Source organism: Pithys albifrons, chromosome 8 (genome assembly GCF_047495875.1).
Source record: "Pithys albifrons albifrons isolate INPA30051 chromosome 8, PitAlb_v1, whole genome shotgun sequence".
Taxonomy (NCBI): domain Eukaryota; kingdom Metazoa; phylum Chordata; class Aves; order Passeriformes; family Thamnophilidae; genus Pithys; species Pithys albifrons.
The window spans coordinates 10,418,717-10,440,462 of NC_092465.1; the positions used below are offsets into that span (position 1 = coordinate 10,418,717).

The window sequence follows — 21,746 nt, forward strand, 5'->3', positions numbered from 1 at the left end:
TTTTTTACTAGACAAGTTTTTTAAAAAAATTATCTCTGGTGCCATGAACAAGACCCAAAAGGGAAGGGGCTCTCTTTGGGGGTTAATGGAAGTTGCATGAAGCTGAGTCATGGCTGGCTTCACACAGGAACTGTGCCTGCAGAGCACATGGCCAGGACTCAATTTGTAACTGCAGGAGCCAGCAAGACCTCAGCCATGTCTGTGAACTTCCTGGAGCTGGCAAAGTACACTTGTTTTTGTAGGATCCAAGCAACAAAGTTAGTGCTACTCCTTCCTCCTCGCTCTGTGAACAGCAGGGCATGCTCTCAGCTCAAGATACCTTTCCCTTTGGGCAGGATGGTCCCTGGTCAGACTGTGCAGAGACACAGTGGACTGGTGCAGTGACATTTGTCCCTGCTGCAGCAATAGCACTGCTACATGGCAATCAGACAAGTACACAGTTGGGAAGGGAAATTCTCCCTGAAGTTCCTCCCCCTGGTCCCTGAAGCACTCCAGAAGGCAGCCTTCTGGAGTGTGTCTGGGTTGGCTTTGTGAGAACTGGAGAGGCCTGGACTTACTGTGGGTGGAGGTGGGAGTGACAGTGGTGTGTGCAGGGTAGAGCCTGGCAGTGCAGACATGTCCCACACCCCTCTGGGGAACAGAGAGCACAGAGGGGTCTGAGCTTTAGAGCACCTGGCCAGTTTCAGAAACAAGCTGGCCATGGGCTCTGTGCTCTCTACTTTGCCCTACTTCTTTAAAGCAAGCTCAGCTCACATTATAGTTCATAGCTCACCACTAGACACAACTTTATTCCTTGGGTGGAAAAGTGTCCCAAGGGCCTGGAAGAAATGAAGGTATCTGACAGGCAGTGTGTGCAGCCAGTTGTGTATTGCAAACCAGATGAGCTGCAGAGCAGAATCAACGTGTAGTCTTAAATGCAATGACAGAATCCCAGACAAACACCAAAAATATCCTCTGCATAGGGCAGCACAGGACACTGAGAAGTCTTTGAATGGACAACATGGAGACAGGAATACTTAAATACAATGTCATACTGCTGAATTTGCCATGAAGCAGTGATAAAGTGTTCAGATTTTGTATCAAATATCTAAAGAGATTCACAAATTTAGATGTCATCTGATTGTGTACAGTTGTGCAGTAGGAGGACAAACTGCATCCTGAACTGGGTGTACAGATCAAAGACTTGCTAAGTAGACTGCTGTAGCACTAAAACCCTCATGCTATATTTAGGTTTTGTGATGCATGACACAAATCTGATGAGCAATTTCAGAAAAAATATCAATAAGGAGAAAAGGAGACCCTGGTTGTGCCTCTGCTCATTGCCTAAGGGACTCTCCAGCTTGGTGGACAAACTATCCAAGAACCACCAACCATACAGAAACACAACTCTCTACAATTTTACCAAAGTCAATGAGCTTTACCATGTTTCATGCTGGTGGATGCACATCCGAAGTGCCCTGCAGCTTCTTGAATATAAAAACTCATCTTTTCCAAGATTTAAAGCAAAAAAATATTCAAAAGAGTGGAAGCATGTAGATGACGGGACCAAACTCTTCCCAAGGACCAAAGCTTGCTTAAGTAACAGACATTAAAATCAACTTAATCACCTCAATAACATGCAGATTTCCACTAACTGAAGTTGAGAGCTAACATATGTTGGTAAGAACAAATAAACCTTGCCAGGCTGAAGTTTATGGTATTAAAAATATTGAAAATTGCTAAACGTGGTAGGTATCATTTATCTTTGAAACTACTGAATAAAGAAGTTTTAAGTAATTCTCAGATGATGAACAAGACAGATACAAAAACCAAAAGAATGAAATTAACAAGTCTACTGGAGTTATATCAGAATAAGCACACTATTTTCATTCCCCACACAATTTCCAGCTAATATAACCATACCAATGACTTCTGAATTTTAAAAACAAAGCACAATCTGTAAGGAGGGAAGATGGTAGTCTTCATCCTTTATTAGACTAATGCTATAGGGTAAACTTGGCAAGTTTCATAACAGTTTGTGCATAATTTTCCACCAGCCTCAACGGATCTAATAAAATAAAGTGCTGTTCTCTACATACATTCACTCACCTCTTTAGAACATCCCAGCTCTCATAGTACCACTAGGAATTCTCTTCAATATTTCCAGTAAGATAAGCCACTTATCTTTGTTCCTTCCCTAATTAGCTAACCCTTGCAATAAGCTCTGAAGCTGCCCGTTTTCCATGGACTTGAAGGGTTCAAGAAGATTACTGGAACTGCTTGTCTGCAGCTCAAAGGTGTCTTTCTTATGACAGTTGATGCAATTTGAGGGGTTGTACACTTGTGATCTTCAAGCAGATTTCTTACTAAGGGTATTATTCTAGACAACTCACTCTCATCATCTGGGTGTTTTCCAGGTTCTGCCTGGAAGAAAGGAACCAGCCATTTTCTCTGTATCCCTTGTGCCAGACTGTCCTGTGCTGTCACTGGAACACTGCCTCTCACAGATCAAGATAAGAAAGATCTACAAGTGCTTTGCATTGCCTTAGTCACTCAGATGGGGTGACACTGTGAGGATGTTTGGGGGAACAGCCAGCTTTCTCTTTTTGCACACGCACACTGGATAGCCCAGAACTGATGGAAGGCAAATACCCTCCTTGCAACATGCTGACAGATGAATATTCACTACTACGCAACATCAGTCAGGTTTCCAGCCCATATAAAGAGCTGGAGTGGAAAAGCTTAGCAGAGGAAACACTTTTAACTTGTGCAAACAACACCGACAGACACCAAGGCAGCTCAAACCTCTACGAGTCACCGACCAGTATAAACCATTCAACAGGCTCAAGCGCCACCTCCTGGAAAATTCCTTTCAGTTCCATTCTACTTTTAGACCATTTGGTAACCAGGACAAAGAAAAATGGAAAGAAAAAAAGTTGTTCACCTCTTTTCTTCTGGCTCATGTGAGACCTTTCACTGTCAAGTGTGATTGAAATGCTACAACCACTGGCACATACAAACCCCAGAGGAGCTGATTTCTGTCAGCTGCCAACCACATCACAGCTTGGATCCTGCTGAGTGGTTACATTTGCAAACAAATTTTCAATGCTTTGGAAAAGAGTTCTTAGCACTTTTTTTTTTCCAGAACAGCAACTAATTAAAGCTCTAAGGTAGTAGACAAGTATGGCAAAATGGATGACGTTACAAAAATAAAAGGAAGAACTTCAGGTACGCAAAAACTAATATTATTCTCAGCCTAAAAATTTGAGACTGGAGCCTAAAAATGTTCTCAGCAGGTGTAGTGCTTGTGAGGGAAATAGTCTAATTGCAATCAGTGGAGTTTCTTACTGGCACGAGGAAGCAAATGTGTAACAGGTTGGGTAAAATTTGCAGAACAGGATCTTGGGCTGGACTTAGGGATTTCAGGTCATAATATATAATAGAATCTGCCTTATCACTGAACCCAGAGAGTACCTCTAAACAAGATTTTTAGAAAGGATTGGTCTGAAAAATGCATAAAAGTTCCCATAAGAATGTGCGTCTCCACTCAAACCACTTTGCCACTCTGATGAAGATCACTCATCACACCACAGCCTATCGGTTTTCACAGCATGTGATATTTGCAGTGGAATGAAAAACTGAAATGCCAAGGCACAGAAAGGAACCCATTACTCAAATGTAAAGAGGAGGTGTTTCAGCTGCACGAGGTGTGTGGAAGGAAAAAGGCCATTGCTGCTTACATCAAAGAACGTCCCTGCATGTTCCAGGATGAGCTGGCTGGAGTCAGGCTTGTTTTTGCAGTAGGTGACATACATCTGAAATTTATCTGCCTGTGAAAACAAATATCAAGGTAAAAGCAAGATAAGCTATTTCTCTCCTCCCACAGTCTTTTATTAAGGCTCACCAGGATAAATAAAGGTGACAACACCCTCTCTACACACCCACTCCCCACCATGCAACACAAGAATAGTAAATTAAGAACAGAAGATTTTAAATTTCATACTTTACCTGAACAGTTCTGAGGGCTATGGGAGACATTCTTTAACAAGTATCACAGAGAAATCCTAAAACTGTATTTCAGATATAAAGTAATTTCTAAGAGCTCTAATGATGTTACACAGATTGTATCCAAGAGTCTGCAGGTCTCAAAACCCAGTCATGAAGTGTTGACTCTATCACTTACTTTCATATAAAGCCAGTGTAGAAACTCTGGGCAAGAGACTAACCCAGCTTAAACTACCTTGAGTCAACATTTTTTACTTGAAATTTGTGACATCTGGCTCAGACTTAAATGGCTCGAATTTTATGTTGTGCTAGGATTGTTTGGCATTTTATTTCCTAATTCATTTACTTTTAAGAGGAAATTAAAGCATCTGTGCACTCCCACCTCATATTACTGTACTCTGGTCTCAGAAGAGGCAGGCAAATAAAAGAAGAGGATGGTTTTCTTTTATTACTATTGCATTTTTTTCTCCCAGGTATATAAACAACAGGACTGTGCAATCAGGTAGCCAGCTTTGTATGTATGTCTGTAACCATACACACATTGCTGAGATACACCATTGCTGAGATGATGCTGTAGATCTTAAAAGTACCATGAAGATTTTGAACAGAATGATACATAAATGCACCCATATTTTCCTAAATATGTAACCTCTTCTTTGTAAAAATATTTCTGCCTCCATTTCATCAATACTTGTGGCATGTTTCCAAATTAAAAGCCCATTTGAAATATCCAAACATGCTCATTTTTTGATAAGTGAAAATATTCCATAATTACTCTTAAAATACTAATTCCTAGCTTTGAAATAAGAATAAAACCATCAGAAGATGGCTGACCTGACTGGTAAATATTGTGAAAAGAGAACAGCTTTCATACAGATAAATCACTGTAGCAAATTCCCAGAACTTGTTATGCCCACAAAGATTCTTAGCATCAAGATTTCAAAGTCCTGTTGGAAATCATCCTGGCACTGAGTAATGGAATGAGAGAGCACAGTGGCTCAGAAATTTGACACTAATTTGTGGAGAAAAACGTTGATAAAATATGTTATTTATACCTTTGTAAAGTTCTCACGGCACAACTAAAATTCTTTAAGGAAGTATATTAAGATTTTAAATGTCTGTCCTCCCAGAGCCTTTCACAGGGAAATGAATGTCACCCCTAAACACAGGTTTGGTTTGATCAAGTCCTGATAAACAGAAACCAGCAGAGGTAAAAGCTGTGCTGGTCACTGCAGGACAAGGAGAGTATCTGGAAATCCTTCACAGTACTGTTCAGGAGAAGAGTTATGGGATGAACCTTTCACCCTGGGACAGGAGAATGACAAAGGACTTGTAGTTCCAGACTAGCTCCTACTCTCACTTATCACGAAGGACATAATCCTTGCACTGATTCCCAGCTTGGTTCCATCTGTGCTGGAGAAATTAATTTGAATAAATAATGAGAAGAGGCAGCCTCATTACCCAGGTGACAAAGCAGTGGCCCACATCCTCAGGCAGTTGTTCATATTTCTCTAGCTCTTTTAGAAAAATGCTGAAAGAAGAAAACACCAATGTAATTAGTTACAGTCAAATACTCAGGAGATGGAGAATAACCAATGAGTTAATCAGCACTAATGATCAATTCTTGTATCTTGATTACGAGGCTAATCAAGTGTCCTGCCAGTGGAAAAAGTGTCTCTTGCCAAGGCATGTTTTGGTTTTTGAGTACAGTCATGCCCAATTCCATTAGAAAGGAGAAGGTGGCAATGCCTAGCAGGGAGTCAGTGTGTTCAGGACTGCAAAGCAATAATCAGGAACATGAAACATGAACCCTCAAAGAGTTGTTGTGTAGTGGTTCAGAGGGAGAGCAGAAAGAGAAGCCCAAAATTGCCAGCTTTCCATCACCAACTCAACACACTGGACAAAGGACAACAATTCAAATAAGCTCTGCATTTCAAAGGTAAGTAGTAAACTCCCAAAATACAGAATTCTTTAATCAACTTTCTCCCAACAACTTGTACCACAAGTGACATCTCTGTTTGCAGATAGAGCTCTGTAAAATTCCTGGGTGGAAAGAGGAATGTGAAACAGAGGTTGCAGAAGGAGAAGCAACTGAATGTGCCATTTTCTTGGCTGAAAAAAATCATCAGGGTTGGAAGAGACTTCCAAGATCACCCAGTCTAACCTTAGACTCAGCAGCACCATAATCACCTCTACACCACATGCCCAAGTGCAACATCCAGACACATCTTGAACACTTCCAGAGACACCACCACCTCTCTGGGCAACTTATTCAAATGCCTGACCACTCATTCACTGAATTTTTTTTTTCTAACACCTCACCTGAACCTCCCCTGGCACAATTTAAAGCCATCTTTTCTCATCCTTTCATTTGAGACATGGCAAAAGACACCAACCTCCACCTTCCTACAACCTTTCAGGTAGTTGTAGAGAGCAAAGAAGTCCCCCCTGAGCTTCCCCTTCTCCAGACTAAACAACTCCAGTTTCTTCAGCTGCTCCTCCTAAGGCCTGTTTTCTGGACCCTTCACCAGCTTTGCTGTGCTTCTTTGGACACGGATTCTGAATCAGAGTGGAGGACACTTTAACATCACCAGCCACAGGAGAAGGCTGTGGAGGATGCTGGTGAAGGCGATAGGGGGAGAATTTATTTTAGCATTGCTAGAAGTTTTAGAGGGAAAAGGATGATGTGGCAGCAGCAGGCTGGAGGAGGAAGGGTCAGGGGAAGGAGAAATGACAGCAGCAAGGAACTGTGGGGCAGGACTGAGGGTTGAAGGGATGGCACCTGGGAAAAGGGGCAAGTCAAAAAAGGAGAGTGATCTGATGGCAGCAGTCAGAGCCACCAAACAAAAATACAGCACCACAGAGAGAGGGTAAATGGGCTGGCAATTGGGTGATCCTAATATAGTTTTAAATGGAAGGATAATATTTGCCTGTATGACAGTGCAATTTTTGTGGGCTGGAAGTCAATTTTAATGCAAAGTTTGAATCTCCTATCCTGATATGCTTTGGAACTGCTTGCACAGAAGCATGGATATGTCAGGCTCTCCTGGGCCATATTTATGGGTATGTAATGGTACATTTATCTGGTTGAAGCCCTTGAAGTGTCCCAGAACTTTAACAGGGAAGAATTCTCCGATTTGTTTTAAAAACCATTTTGGTTTAGATGTGTAACCTGGAGACAGATTTGAAATTCAGACTGAACTTGTGGAATTCAGCAGCCCTAAATGTTACGTTTATAACTCCTGTTGCATTTACATTATAACATGGAAACAATGCCCTCTAAGCTGATCTGGTACACAGTCATATCTTAATAAAATGGAGTACTGTGAGTTACAGATTAAATACAGAAAGTCTCCAAGGAGTGGCAGGAAAGCTACTTGTTAACCCAGCTCATGCCACCAATACCATTTTTAACTCTTTATGTTTTCCAGGATCATATATTTGTTGGGCAAGAGTCCAGACTGGATCTAGTGCTGTGAGATGGAAAGCACAGATAGGATGGCAAAGAACTGGTATCCTATCACTTTGATATTGGTAATCAGCTGAAGGCAAAGTTTAAACTAAGTTGAAATTCATTTTTACAAAAGAAACAAAACAAGAAATCAAACATTATTTTACAAATCTGGATCAACTGCTTTAGACCTGTGTGCATTGTACTGTAGCTGTTCTATGCAGACACCACTCAGATGCACAGACACCTATACATGCCTTTGGTTTCCTTAGTCATTAAAAATTAACAGAACTGTTAGGAAAACCTACTTGTTATGAAAGTCATATATCTCTTGAATATTGCCAAAGATGATGTGTTCTTTATTAAGGATCCCAGCTGGTATTTCTTCCACTCCACTTGTCATTTCCCAAAGGTAAGTCTGGAAGACACCAGAAATAGTTATGTGAATAACTGCAGAATAAAAAATAGATCTCCTTGGTTTATTGCCAAAGGCACAGGCTGACAAGGGAACTATGTACTTCGAGATTAAACAAACAAGCAAAAAACTCCCAAATTTTCCAGTGTTACAGAAAGCTTCCCAGAGAATTCAAAGTGCTGACACTCAGAGGCTGTCTGAGGAAAAAGCAGAAAGAAGTCAACAACACCTGCCTTTGCTGTCCACCTGATGGTGTCCAAATACTGCAGGCTGAAACAGCTGAAAGGTAAGCCAGGCTTGCCCCTTCAGGATCATTAGATACACAAAGAATCTCTTTCTGAGTGCAGGAATGCTAAAGCTGACAGATTTCACTGAAATACACTCTGGTTTTTCCTTTGAATATCACTGCTCCTTTCAGGAACACCCTTTGTACAGCTCAGCAAGGTATTTGACTGTGCAAATTCAGATCTTTCTCTAGCATGAGACAATTCAAAGGAATAGATCTGAATTCTCAAGAAAATGCCTCAAGAATCCATTAAAAAAAACCCAAACCCACAAACAACAACAAAAAAAACCCCAAAAAACCCAAACCCCAAACCCAAACAAAAAAAGAAACCAACAGATTTCAGGTCAACGTGCACAAATATGGATCACTCTACAGGGGTGAGCCCACTGTGGCCAATCAAGGCACACTCGGATGTCCCTGGAGGTGCAGACACAGCCAAGAGTGGAGAGAACATGGCACGGTCCTGCCAGGGGGAGACAAGCTCCCACAGTGCCCACCCAGGTCCCAGCTCCCAGCAGGACAGGGCTCTGCAGCAAATCACCAGTGGTGGTACCATCACACAGAGCCTGTGTCAGCCTGTGCAGTGAAGTGAACATCCTCACTGCAAAGGACAACATGTGCTCCCAGGAAATACTGGAGACTTCCTGAACTGGAACTCACCTCTAAACATTCGTGTAAATCTCTGACATAAGCTTTTTCTGTCTGAAGCAGCTCAGCCATAATAAATCTGGAAAAAAAAAAGTATTTTAGGTGTTTTGGACATTATAAGCATTTGTACAATGAACAGCAAGCAAAACATCCTCCTGTTGTCTTAATTTCCACCCTGGACCTTCAGCTGCCTTATCTTGCACCTTTCAGCTCCATGACCAAAAAACCACTTTATACTCCAGTCCTTTGAAACGTTATTTTCTAATATCTTTTCTGCATACAATCTTATTAAGTTGTATTTCTGCAGCCCTCAGCTGGGATTTAGTATCTACATGCCCATTCTTAGCAATCAAGTGATTCTCAGATTTTTTTTTTTTCCCCAAGAGTAAGGACTTGAGATTCACCAACACTTGCATCTTTGCTGACAGTCAGGTAAGCCACCCTAAAGCTTGACCTTCAGTGGCAATACAGATGGATTTTGGCGGATGTCACTACTTTGAAGAGACTTCAACAGCTTGGTATCTGACCAGAAAATTTCCAAATGCTGGGAAACCCAACCATGACATCCGTAGTGCCTGGTGTGGGCACCTCAAAGTTGAAAAGTCCAATGTTTTGAGTGTGCCACAGGCAGACCAAACATAATGATATCTCCTAAAGTAGAAACAATTTCTTTTCAAAGTTACACACTGCAGTGAGAATTTCAGAGGGCTGAGAAGGACTGTTCATGCAAATACTTTCCAGAATATTCTTACCAAAAAGTTAAGAGAAAATACTGTGAAAATACACTGTTTCTAGATTTAAAGTGCAACAAGCATTTCTCAAGTATTTCCTCTAGTATGAAGTAATTCCACTTTTCTCACTTCTATACCCACTGAAATTTGAATCTAAATTTCAAGTGTCACTGAGACCCTGTTAACTCCTCTGATTGCCACCGAAGTTTAGATAATACTTAGACATCTAAAGATGCTCTTTATTTTTTCCTGTTCATTTTACTTTTCACATACAGCCAGAAAGAAACTAGTATCCCTACAATATCAGGGTTAATCCAAGTGCCTGACTCACTACTTTCCCTTTCAAAAGTAACTTCTGATTAAACCTGAATGAAATTCAACATTTATCTTCTGAAATTCTCCAGCCTACAAGTAACAACTTCTGCCCTACATCTGCAGACTTATCTCAATAGCTCTGCAACTGGAAGGAGCTACAGTTCTGATCATGCAAATATAATAGAATCACTCTTTATCACATAATGTGCCATGGCAGGCTGTAAGCATTTGGGACATACTCTTTCTTTCTGGCCGACTTCCTTTTTTCTTCATTGACTTCATGATTTGCATCTCTCAGCTTTACCTCCCGGTCTGAAAGACTTGCTGGAATAATATCTAGTTCTAGGTCTTTGTTATCCTAGGAAGAAAAAAGGATAGATTTTCAATTCATTGTAGTCCTACTGTTGTGCAAAGTGCAGTGAGTTCATGAGAGCAAATGGGTAAGGAGGGACAAAAGCAAGGCAAGGTCAAAAAGAAGGAAATTCTGAGAGAAGTAGAACTACAGTGAGAAGGAGAAGAAGGTGGGAGAGACATCTTAAAAAAATGTCAACTGTGATATTTACTGTAGTCTTCACTGTTACTCCAATCCAGGAGTAGGTACTGATGGAAAATGTCTAAATTTTACCTTACTCTTTCACATCTAAATTAGTTGCCTAGTGTGGGACTGCATAAATAATAGCCTGATAAAGCAGAGAACCTTGCAGAGACAATCCCACTTTCAGTTGTCATTTACCATGGAAATACCTTTCCAGGCTGTGATTAGTAACTGTGCAAACCACAGACCCTACAAACAGTACATTTAAAATATCTGAGGGTGTGAGGGAATTTATTCCTCTTTCTTGATACTCAATTTCAAAGAATCCTTGACTGAAAGGTTTTTAAGTGTTGCTGCTTCTGGCACTCCCCCTTAATACTATGGCCAGGGAACAGCAAGAGGTTCTATTTTTTGTTTCTCTTGTGTGCTCTGTGTCACCTAAAATAGCTCAGAGATGAGGTTGAGGATCAATTTTTTATGTTAGTCAAAGGATGAGAGAGTGGAACCTTACAGGCAAAATTTGAGTTTAACTCAAAATAACGGTGTGGGAGCAGGATTTATGGTTTATACTAAAATTAACCGATCTGCCATAGCAGGAATTTTTCTCTTCAGAAGCAGTTCTGAGCTTGGCTGGGTAGGCTGGCTGAGTTTTATGTGTTTCCAATGGGCACACGAAGACCTGCAGCATTCCTACCACAGCCTTCACCTTCCTCTGTGATTTCCAGCTTTGGTATAAAACCCCAGCACGCTGTGGTCTTACTGTACCTCTGTATTGATTCCAAGGGCTTTTTCCAGGGAGTAGCGGTATTTGCCCATCCTGAGAGAGAAGTCCCGGTAGCGTTTGTCAACGGTGGTGACCCACTTCCTAATCTCAGTGGCATGTATATGTCCTTTTTCTACAAAGCTGTCAGCCAGCTGGATGAGGAGCTTCACTTTCTCCTTTGTTTGCTGCCCAAAATAACGTTCTTGGTTATATTGCATTATTGTTACTTCCTTTGCTTTTAATTTACACAACAATCAAAAGAAGATCACAATTTTTTTATACATCATTCTCAGTAAAACATGAAAAGAATGGCATTTTTATAAGGACACTTACAAAGCTGCAGAAGACAGAAAAAGTCAAGTTTGTGAAACCACACACACACACAAACACTTGTTGGAAGTTGAACATGCCTCCTTCCCATAAGCAAAAGCTTTCTTTTTTTTTTTTTGTGATCCTTGGAGCAGAAGACAGGATTTAACACTCATGTCTCATAAAGTTACTCTGAGTCTGAACCTGGGTGGTTCTGCAGACCCGTGTAGGCAGGTCATTAATACATACATAAGGCCAGGAAGTGACTTTGAGTCAGTACTACTCTGTTTCGAAAACAAACAGAATTTAAATACAAGTTCATGGTCTACTATAAAACCCTCCATCAGCAATTTAGTTCCAGTTAGAACATTACCAACTAAAAGATGCCTGAACTCCACACCCTGAGCCCCCAAACCTTCCAAAGGTCTTTTCTATTCCATTTAGGTTCTGAATGTCCCTTAGTCATGAGGGTTTTCCATGCTAAGGAACTTTGTGCAAAACTAGCACAAAGGACCTAGTTATCAACTTTAGCTTCGATTCCAAATCTATCTCAGGAACTGAGACACTGGCAAATTTCTCTTCAGAGATGGGGAGGACTTTCCACCATGCCTAAAGCAAGACGTGCTGTCAGGTACTTGACATTATCAATCATCTGGCCACAAACGGACAAATGCACATCAGACCAGAAATATGTAGCAGATTTCAAACTCAAAACTAAATTCAAGAAATTTCACCATCACAATAAATTAACAGCTCAATCAGAGGTCATCCTAACAAACTAAGCAAGGCTACAGGTGGAGATGTAAAAATCTCGACTTCCTTTCATATTTAGAGGGTGTTTCATTCCCAAAAGCTACTGCTGCTTTTGTATTCCACACAACTGGTTTGGCCAAAAAGTTATTGGGATCAGGAAGGCTTTCAGTTACAGCTTAATTTGAGTATAACATCAGTCTGGGAATGACACACATTTACCAGATTGCACATGGCAGCAAAAATATTCTAGGGTCAGCAGCAGGAAAGTTATTTATTAGAGCCCTAGGGAGCAAGACTAGATGTGTCAGTGTAAGGAACCAGCAATGGTTAATAGGAAGCAAGGCATAAAACTCAATCCTAGGCTAAGTCAAGAGTTGAAATAGTTTGAAAACTTCAGGATGAATTTGAATTATTCTGATAAAAATTAAATTATGAAAATTATCAACTAGAATATAATTTCAAGTGGACTAATTATGCGTAGTTAGAGTTCAGAAGTAGTTAAAAGAATGTTGTACGTGTCCTGTCTGATGAAATTAACTTCCATCCACTGCTAGTTACCTCACACTTAGAAAGATGCAAGCCAAGCAAAAAGGAGGAGACAAGAACACCACAAAGCCTGTGAATCAAACCCATACAAGCATGGACAGCCTAATGAGGAATTTAAGGATTACAGAAGATCAATTTCAGGACACAGTGAAATGCAGCTACATAATACCAGAGCCATGGTTTCCCTGCAGTTCGACTTTGCAATTTACATCCTTATCAGGGGCTGTTAATACCCCTGTGGATTCACTGTCTATGAATTACCTATGGTTTGAATTAATTTGTCTGAGGCAGATCCAATCACCATTCCTCTGTAAAGACCCCACCAGATTTCCCTTAATTGTTCCACATAAATTAACAGATTCTTGGTAATGCACTTTTCTATTCAAAAATATTCACCCCAGAGTTTTAAAACTCATCTATTTAAAGATCTTTGTTGGGATCAGCAGATTATTTCTAATGAGATAAATGATCATATGTGATCAACACAGCTGGAATTACTGAAGCAAATTGTAGTCCTAATGACAGAAGAAAGAGACCAGGAATCCAACATGACCTTGGATGACTTCAGAACAGTTAGTTACTCTATAGCATTCTGGAATGATTGTTTGATGATGGAATGAGGGTATGTCTCATTAGGCTGCTGTGACCCGGAATGCAAATGGACTTTCTCTTCCTTTTGATCAGAATAAAAATGGTCTGTAACCAGTACTGACCAAGGTGTTAAAAACCTCTTTTTTATGTCTATGTCTTGCTAAAAATGAAAGATCACAGTTCTCAAAGGACATTTATCTTCAGGGCTAGAAATGTTAGAAGGCAAATATAAAATCAAGAGAGTATTATTAGAAATTTAGGACATCGAAACAGGCCCATAAATATAAACTAAGGCAGATGGCATAATTAGATTAAAGCCACTGTTTACCTTGGCAGGTACCCTGAATTCCCCATATTCCTTCAGGAGTTCCTGAGTCTCTTCTGCTGATTCCCCTGTGGAGTTGTGAGTAGAGAGGTAATATTCGCCTGTTTCTTGGATCCAGTCTAAGGCCTGTAAATGCCAAAAACAATCAAAGAAAAAACAAAACAAACAGTCTTTGTATTTCAAGAATTAAACATCTGACAAAAAAACCCCAACAACAACAAAAAGCCAAAACCAAACCTGTCAAATAAAGGATATCAAATCCATTGGGACTCAATACTGTGTATACTAAAACACTTTCTAGAAACACACAAAAAGAATAAAGTAAGGAAAGCAGGTGGGAAAGGATACAAAAAGGTACTCTGTGTTTTCCAGGACAAAAAGGAGCATCAGGAATTCTACCTATATTACCTGCATACAGATAAATCTTCACACAGGAAAAGCAGTTTTCTCATTCAGTAATAGCTCCACATAACATTTTCCCTTATATTTATTTTCAAACAAATGAACAAATATGGAAATTAATCTGAGGCAACAAAAATACTGAGTTATCTTGTTGGGTTTTGGAATTCTCTTAAGGGTTTGTTTTGTTTGGTTTTTTTTAAATCTCTATTTGACATGTTTTCAAAAGGTACAATGTTTAAATACAACTTGAGGTTGCAATGGGAAGCCCACACAGAGGCATCACACAGATCCAGGACATATTTACACACTGCCAAAACAGAAGGACCAAGTGGGGGTTTTACATTACCTGCTTGGCACTGCGCTCGAAGACAACATATTGTTGGCACTGATCTAATCGCCGTTTCTTCAGGGTCCAGAAGTGAAGGACCCGGTTCTCTCTCTGCAATAGCTCACTCAGAATGGCTGTAGGACAAAGGAAAAGATCTGCATGACTAGTGATTCTTTGAGTGCATACAGAAATAAGCCATAAAAAGCTGAATTTAATCACTCTGCCTGGACCATATTCCCAAGAGCAAGAGTGCCCAGAATTGTACTTCTTTAAAACAAGCACTAATTCAAAGGGGCTGCTTTAAAACCAAACCAAACAAGCCATGCACTCAAAAACCACCACAAAGAAAGTGAAGTTGCAGGATTATCTGGTACAGGAAAAGATGCTTGGGATTTATCCCAGTAAGTACTGCAGGTTATGTGATTTCTAGTCCTTTTGTTCTCTTCTGTTACTTATTTCAGGAGGCTGGTACCAGCTGGAACAGGAGAAGTTGCCTTTTTACAGCCTCATCTGTTGCTCTGGCCTCAGGCTACGCAGCACTTGGCACCAAAGTCTATTTTGCCCTTAGAGCTCTGATCATGACTGAATTTAATCCAGACCTGAGCTCCCAGTTTGACATATCTGGTAAGATTTCCATACAGCTGTGCTGCCTGGAGACCCTCTGTGTGCTGCCCATGCACTTAATCTTGGGCAGCAATTTTGGGCTGAGGTCTGGTATTGGTCCTCTGAACTGTTTTGTGTGTGAAGGGGATGTGACAAACACCTGGATTTAGGAGGAGCCTTGCAGGAGACCTGCTACTCCTTTGAGCCTGGGACACACGTGCTCCCCTTCAAAACCCAAGTGCTCAGACTGTATCAACTTGATAAATGGGTGTGATTTAACCCTTGAAAAAATACCAGGGGTTTACCCAAAAAGACGACAAAGTTAACCCAAACCTTAGTTACACTTCATTTTTTCTGTTTGAGCTGAGCTGAGTCATGTGTCATCCATGGCTGTGGTTGGAGCTCAGGTGCTCCCTGGGCAGGTGAGGCAGACCCTGCCCAGCCTCACAGCACTGCAGTCCCCAGAGTGGTCTCGGACACAGGCAGCTTGGGCAGCATCTGCACTCTGGTCTATTCACACACTGAGGCAGGTTCCCAACCCATTACAGTGATTTCAGGTAATTTACAGCACCTGTTATTAACTTCTCCCACCTAAGACCTTTCTGAATGTATTGATATTTGTTGCTTATGTGTCAGCACAGGTGGGAAACAGTATCTGTCTCCACATCCAACGTGACACTGATGACAGCCAAAAAATTTGTAATACTGAAGTTAGTGGCAGAACCTATCCTAGTCCCTGCTGACTGGGAACTCAGTCTGAGTGACAAAGGCAACTTGGAGCTTGTCGTAAGTGCTCTAGATCAGGTCTCTGCATAAACATTTTGTGCTGAGTAAAAGTAATTTTGACTCTGTATTAATTACTTTGTGTTGGAAGCACAAGAAATAGCCTAATAAATGGTGCTTTTATTCTGAAATAAAGTGTCCACTTCAAACCTTTTCTGTGGATGGAGTAAGACGGCACAAGAACTACATATTTGGCTTAGAAAGGTACTAGTGTACAAGCTGATTTTTACATAAGTGAATCATTTCAAACAAGCTCAGCAAGGAACACTCACAAGCTTGTATCAGGAGCACATGAAAGGTCCTGCTGAGTCAGGGCTTGATTAGCTTTCCCATGATTTTCAACTGTAAGGAACAAAGGTCCATAACAATGCCAAGCATTTGACACAGCAGCGGGTGAAAACTGAAGAAGTCATCTTGACATTGAGGAATTGGTATTGAGAGAAAGGAAAACAATCTCTTCAGTAGCATCATTTTCATCTTCTGTGTATAACCAGAATTCCTATCCCTCCCACATATAGAATGACTGCACTGCTTTTAACCTGTAGCTTTCTGCAGCTTGTAAGGGAGTCAATAACAAAGTTTATTTCTGCAGAATCATTTTGTTCATTCCTATCTGTACCTCACAGCATTTCTTGCCACAGATTAACAACTGATTAATTAAGCAGAAGATGGGAATAATTTAAAACATTTCAAATATATCATCTGATTGTAAATGTTGATCTTTTGACCAAAGGAAAATAATTGCAGGCAGGTACTTTTGCTGGTGATTGTTAGATGCAATAGGATATCAAACAGAATTCCAGCGGCAAAAAAATAGCAGATCCTTCCTATGGACAAATAGGTTTGGGGTGCATTGCTTTCCAGTGCTCAGCAACAACAGGAGGTATCCAGACCATGTATTTCATATGTGCTTATTAGTTTATGCATTTTTAGATACTGAGGCAAAATAGTGTCTGCTCATCTCAGCTAACAACCTACATGGTGGGAGATGGTGCGGTGTCACTCCCACAGACTCTTCTGACAAGAGAAGCCTGTGCTTCAAACACCTTTCCTTTTACCTCCATTACCACCTGCAACAGCAGGTTCTGTGTATGAACTCACACCTGGCAGAGGAGGGACCCCTTTCTGACACCTCACTGCCACTGCTGAAGGTGTCAGGCACAGGTATCGTTGAGTGACAGCAGATGGCAAAACTTAGGGTGCCTTCTCAGCCTGTGCACAGACTTCAGGATGACCAGACAGCAGAGGGGGAAGCAAAAAAACCTTCAGTGCTGTCACTGCACCAGAGCACAAACCTTTCACTTGCTGCTCAGGCCCTCTTGTATGGCTTGCTACTCCAGGCATGCTGACGTTGTTCCTGTGGATGTACTTGAGGAATACCTCGGCATTCCTTCGGGCCAGGGTACAGGCCTAAGGAAAACAGCCACACCAAAAAGAATCAGTAAGGATGAGCAAAGAAAGCAAAAGGGGCCCAAAGGAGTTCTCTGTTTGTTTTTGAGGGAGAAGTTCTCTTTCATCTAGGAAGATGAGAATTTCAGCTGAGAGTCAATGAACTCAGTTAATAAACTAACAGCCTCATAAATGTATTACAGCATAAGTAATTTGTAATAAAATGGCTTATTTTATATACTAAGGGAATTATTGTCAGTAATAAAACAATTGGTTCTAAAGAACTGGTACCTCACATATTTTCAGTCTAACCAAACCTAACCCTTCTCTCAAGAAAAGAACTCATTGTTTCCAAAAATGTACAATCTAGAGGCATAATTTCCTAAGTGTAGTTTCACATTGTGTATCAGTTTCAGTGGAAGGTGGGCTGACAGTTCACTTATCAGCCTGTCAGCTCCTCAGTTCTTACAGAGCAGCACCTGAAAGGCAGGAAGAAATCTCTGCCTTCATCCCGGTGCTGCCTTGCAGAGACACAATTTCTTCAGTTGTTATTAGTTCTTCAGTTATTGGCTTAGAGTAGGCAGTTAAATGCCACCCTGACACCTGAACCCATCAGATTTCAGAAGCTAAGCAGGGTGAGGCCTGGTTAGTTACTTGGATGGGAGACCTCCTTGGAATACTGGGGGCTGTAGGTTCTAGTCCTGAGGACTTCACTGTCACTGGCCAAGCTCGCTCAACCGTGGCAGATGAACCTTAAGAGTTAAAGGGTGGGGCCAGTTCTGCACACACTGTGCCTCACCTAAAAAAAAATCCTCTGTGCAGGCTCAAAGGACACACCCACGTGGGTAAAGCCCTTCCCAAATCTTCGTTGGGAAGCTTAGCCATGACTGGCTTAGAGGACACACTGAAACGCCGGATGGTTTGTATAAAACAACACTACAACAATGTGTAATACCTGTCATTTACAATGCAATTATGAGAATTCTAACTTTGAACCAGCACCACCATTGTGTAAGTGCAATGCAGATAATATCTAATTGGTCCTGGTGACATCTCTCTGAGATGTGCATTGATGATAATGCTTATTATTACCCTTGCTGTAACAAAGTAACATTGGCCTAGCGTTTATACAACCAACCAGTAGCTGAGCTGGAATTGCACCTCAGAGCATCCTCTCAAACTTACCAACTCTGCTCTAAACTGTCTACTTAACAGAAAGTTTTCCTGATTTATTAGAGAACTAAAATGAGACCTTGAGAAAAGCCTCCTTCTGTTCCAGATGTTTGCTGATCAGAGGGATGACATGGTCTATCTCAGCTGCTGGTCCAAGTTTATCTCGACCTCCACACCAGTCTTCATCCCGTCTGTATTCTTGCTCCAAACTCTCTAATACACTGCACACCTGAAACAAAACCAGAACACAGCAAATCAATTATCTGCAATCACAAACAGTAGGGACATACTCAGTAAAAGTCTATGACCAGTGACATTTCAAATCTCAATGTTTTGTACTAATGGGCTATGCCATGGGAACACCTGGGTATAAAACCAGACAGAATGATCTAGCAGTTCTTCTTACCCATAGGGATCTCTACTATTTGGGATACAATTTATCTGGTTTAGGGCTAATAAATCATTCTTTTCTTCTAACGGATAATGGGGGAAAGGACAAAAGGTTCAATCAAGGGAGGGATCAGTCCAGCCCCAACAGATCTCTCAGGAAACAATCACTATTATAGAGGAGTGCTTTAGATGTGTTTAAATCCTACGGAAGTCAAGGGACTTAACACATACTTAAAGAAAAACACATGCTTAAATACCTTCCTAAAGCTGGAACTAATTCTGTTTGCCTGCATGATAGTTGATCCCTACACAGCTTTTGTAATGAGTGATGGGAACCAACAGACATTAAATCAGTGTCACAACCAAGGTAGATGCAGGTGTCACAAATGTATCTTCTGTCTTCCTAGAACAGTGTGAATGAGGTAAATAAACCAAAACAGCCCAGAAATTATGCAGTGGCCTCAGACAAGGCTGAGTCTTTTGTGCTGCAGATTCTGAAAATACTCTCAGTGGCCCTTGGAGATATTGGAAAAACTGCAAAAGCTTTCCAGAACATTTGGAACTTTCCTCTTCTTTGCCAGAGGGCTCTTCCTACACACTCCCCTGCTGAGATGACTCAAGATGCAGTCAGTTATTGCTAGGGAGCCAGCTAACCATGTTCATCTATTTTTTGCTTACTCCTGCAACTTTCATATGAACACAGTTTTAATTCAGAGGACTCCACAATTAAGAGCACAGTCTGGAGTCCAGCTACATCAAAGTCCATTTTAAGTTAAGGTGAGCTGATCAACTGATCCCACTGCCAGGCTTATGCCCTGTGTATTATGCAAGGACATTATGCATTTGGCAATCTGAAATCATCTTGCCTGGATGCAAACCAGCAGTCACCCTCAAACATTTATTGCAGAGCAAGTGCCCTATGTGTTATTTTAGGCACAGAAAAGCATTTGCATTTTACTTATTGAAAACCTTGACATTCTATTGGACTTGGATGAACTAATGAAAGTAAATGGACTGCCTGGGAACCACACCTTTCCAGAAAAAATCATCCCCGCACATACAAATATCATCTCTCTGTCAAGATGATGAGAGAATTGAATGTAAAGTGGCCTGTCAGTGAAGTTAGAGAGAAACTGGGCTATTTGAAAGCCAGGGCTTCACCACTTATATCAAGAACATAATATGCTTGGGGAAGACAGGCATGAAAAAGTTCAGCCACATGTGACAGCCCCTCCACCCTTTTAGCTGTTTTTTCCAGATACTCAGAGAATTCAGGGTCAAGTAAATTATTCAGTCCACTGTCATTCAGTGAGGGAGCAGACCCTTAAGGACTGTAGATCAGTTCTGCAGGCCAGGAGAAGATGACAGAGTACTTGCAGCAGTGATTTCATAAGCATCCAAAGTCTTCATGAACAGTCTTTGCCCTAAACATTGGCTGAATAGACACAACTAATGAACGAACTGGTGGGCACTGCAGTGTATGCTTGTCTGTGACTTCAAAACAGGAAAAGAGACTGAATTTATAAATTACTGGCTATGCATATTTTGTCCAGCACACTTAACTGTCTAAAGCTTTAATGAATCCCTCAATGGTTTTCATTTCTCACAAACCTCCATTGGCAGTAATTTGTTTTGATTCTAAATGCATCAGGGACTGCAAAGCTGTTTGAAACTCTTCTGAGCAAAAGACATTCATTATAAGGAATTAATTCATCTTAATCTTAAAAATGCACTAAAGTGGCCCAAGGATCATGACAGCCTCAATGTTACAGAAAAAAGAAGTTCTTCCCCTAATGATATATTTAGTTGTGTTAAAATCTTCCCATGTCTGGTTCTCTAATTGAGGAACTAACTGTGTGATAACAATAACAGAAAATTTCATGGCAATCACTGCTGCCTTTTGTGTAAAACCACAGGTTCCTGCAGTGTCCCTGCGAATGCCAACTGCCTGGCTGCAGTAAATTGCATCAGGCAGGGCTATTGGAGTAGCCACACTGTGGCACTAATTCTCACTGGCTACAGTAGAAATGGCACCTGTTTGTGCAAAGGATTAATAATCCCACTACACCAGCAGCCAACTGGAAAGTGTTTTACAACTCATGAACACCTGAAATGAAGCAGAATTATGTTAACATATAATGGGTTACTGCTGTAATTATCTGTGTTGCAGGTAGATTTAAGAGAAATCTTTTTGTATCTTAGCATCTTTTTCAGCATGGTGATATTTAACTACTAGTGAAAACACTGGCTAGTACTGCTCACAAAGTAACAATTAATTAATTGCAAGCAATTCTCAAGGAAAAGCAGATTTATATTCCTCAAAATTAAGTCTGATATCATGAGAACTTTAAATAGAAATTGTGAGATTTCAAAAATTATTCCTGTTTAAAAGGGGAAAAATCAGAAAAAACCATTCAACAAACGACTTCAAGAATTACACTGCTTCACAGAAAACTTCAAGATGACAGTTCTTACAAACCACTGTCTGTGCTTTTTTGCTTGCCCTTTTATTTTTTCTTTTTGGGTGTGGGGGTGTGTGGGGGTGTTTTATTTGTTTGGGGTTTTTCTGTTACAATACTTGTCAAAGAAAGAATTCAGAGTACTTCAGACTTGGTTTGCTAAGGCCCAGATAGAACACTGCTCAGCTCACCTGCTCAGAGGTTTTATAGAAGGCCACTGAGGCATTGACAAGTTTCAGCCTGTCCTCCATCTTCAGCATCAGCTGCTGCCAGTGCAGGGCCACCTTCTCAGCACACTCTCTGATGGCATCAGCATCATAATGTCCAGCCTGTAGCAGCACTTCGGCTTTCTGCTGGACTTGCAGGGCACTCTGGTGTGTCTTCTGTAAGGAAGTGGCATGAAAGAGGGACTGTGTATGAGGGGAGGAAAGAGAGGTCGTAGAGACGTGCCAGATGTATGGTAGAAAGGTGAGGCGAGGCATGAGCATGGAGATGTGAGAGAGCAAAACATTTTCAGAGAGTTATCATCAGTTATCAGTTACTTTCTGCAAAGCATTTTAGTTTCAA

General features: G+C 41.0%; 1 protein-coding gene across 4 annotated transcripts in view; it reads right to left on the minus strand.

Annotated features, from left to right (window-relative positions):
• The window catches only part of KALRN (kalirin RhoGEF kinase), a 500,698-nt gene that overhangs the window by 142,138 nt on the left and 336,814 nt on the right, over nucleotides 1-21,746 (minus strand). For 3 of the 4 annotated variants that reach the window (XM_071561942.1, XM_071561944.1, XM_071561943.1), the window contains 11 exons: nucleotides 21,371-21,589; nucleotides 18,410-18,559; nucleotides 17,064-17,178; nucleotides 14,401-14,516; nucleotides 13,656-13,778; nucleotides 11,131-11,313; nucleotides 10,070-10,188; nucleotides 8,797-8,863; nucleotides 7,744-7,853; nucleotides 5,446-5,515; nucleotides 3,720-3,809 (listed from right to left, as the gene is read on the minus strand). In XM_071561942.1, the coding sequence (XP_071418043.1) occupies nucleotides 3,720-3,809; nucleotides 5,446-5,515; nucleotides 7,744-7,853; nucleotides 8,797-8,863; nucleotides 10,070-10,188; nucleotides 11,131-11,313; nucleotides 13,656-13,778; nucleotides 14,401-14,516; nucleotides 17,064-17,178; nucleotides 18,410-18,559; nucleotides 21,371-21,589 (1,362 nt within the window). The remainder of the gene's footprint in view (nucleotides 1-3,719; nucleotides 3,810-5,445; nucleotides 5,516-7,743; nucleotides 7,854-8,796; nucleotides 8,864-10,069; nucleotides 10,189-11,130; nucleotides 11,314-13,655; nucleotides 13,779-14,400; nucleotides 14,517-17,063; nucleotides 17,179-18,409; nucleotides 18,560-21,370; nucleotides 21,590-21,746) is intronic. The other variant, XM_071561941.1, reaches the window with a different exon arrangement.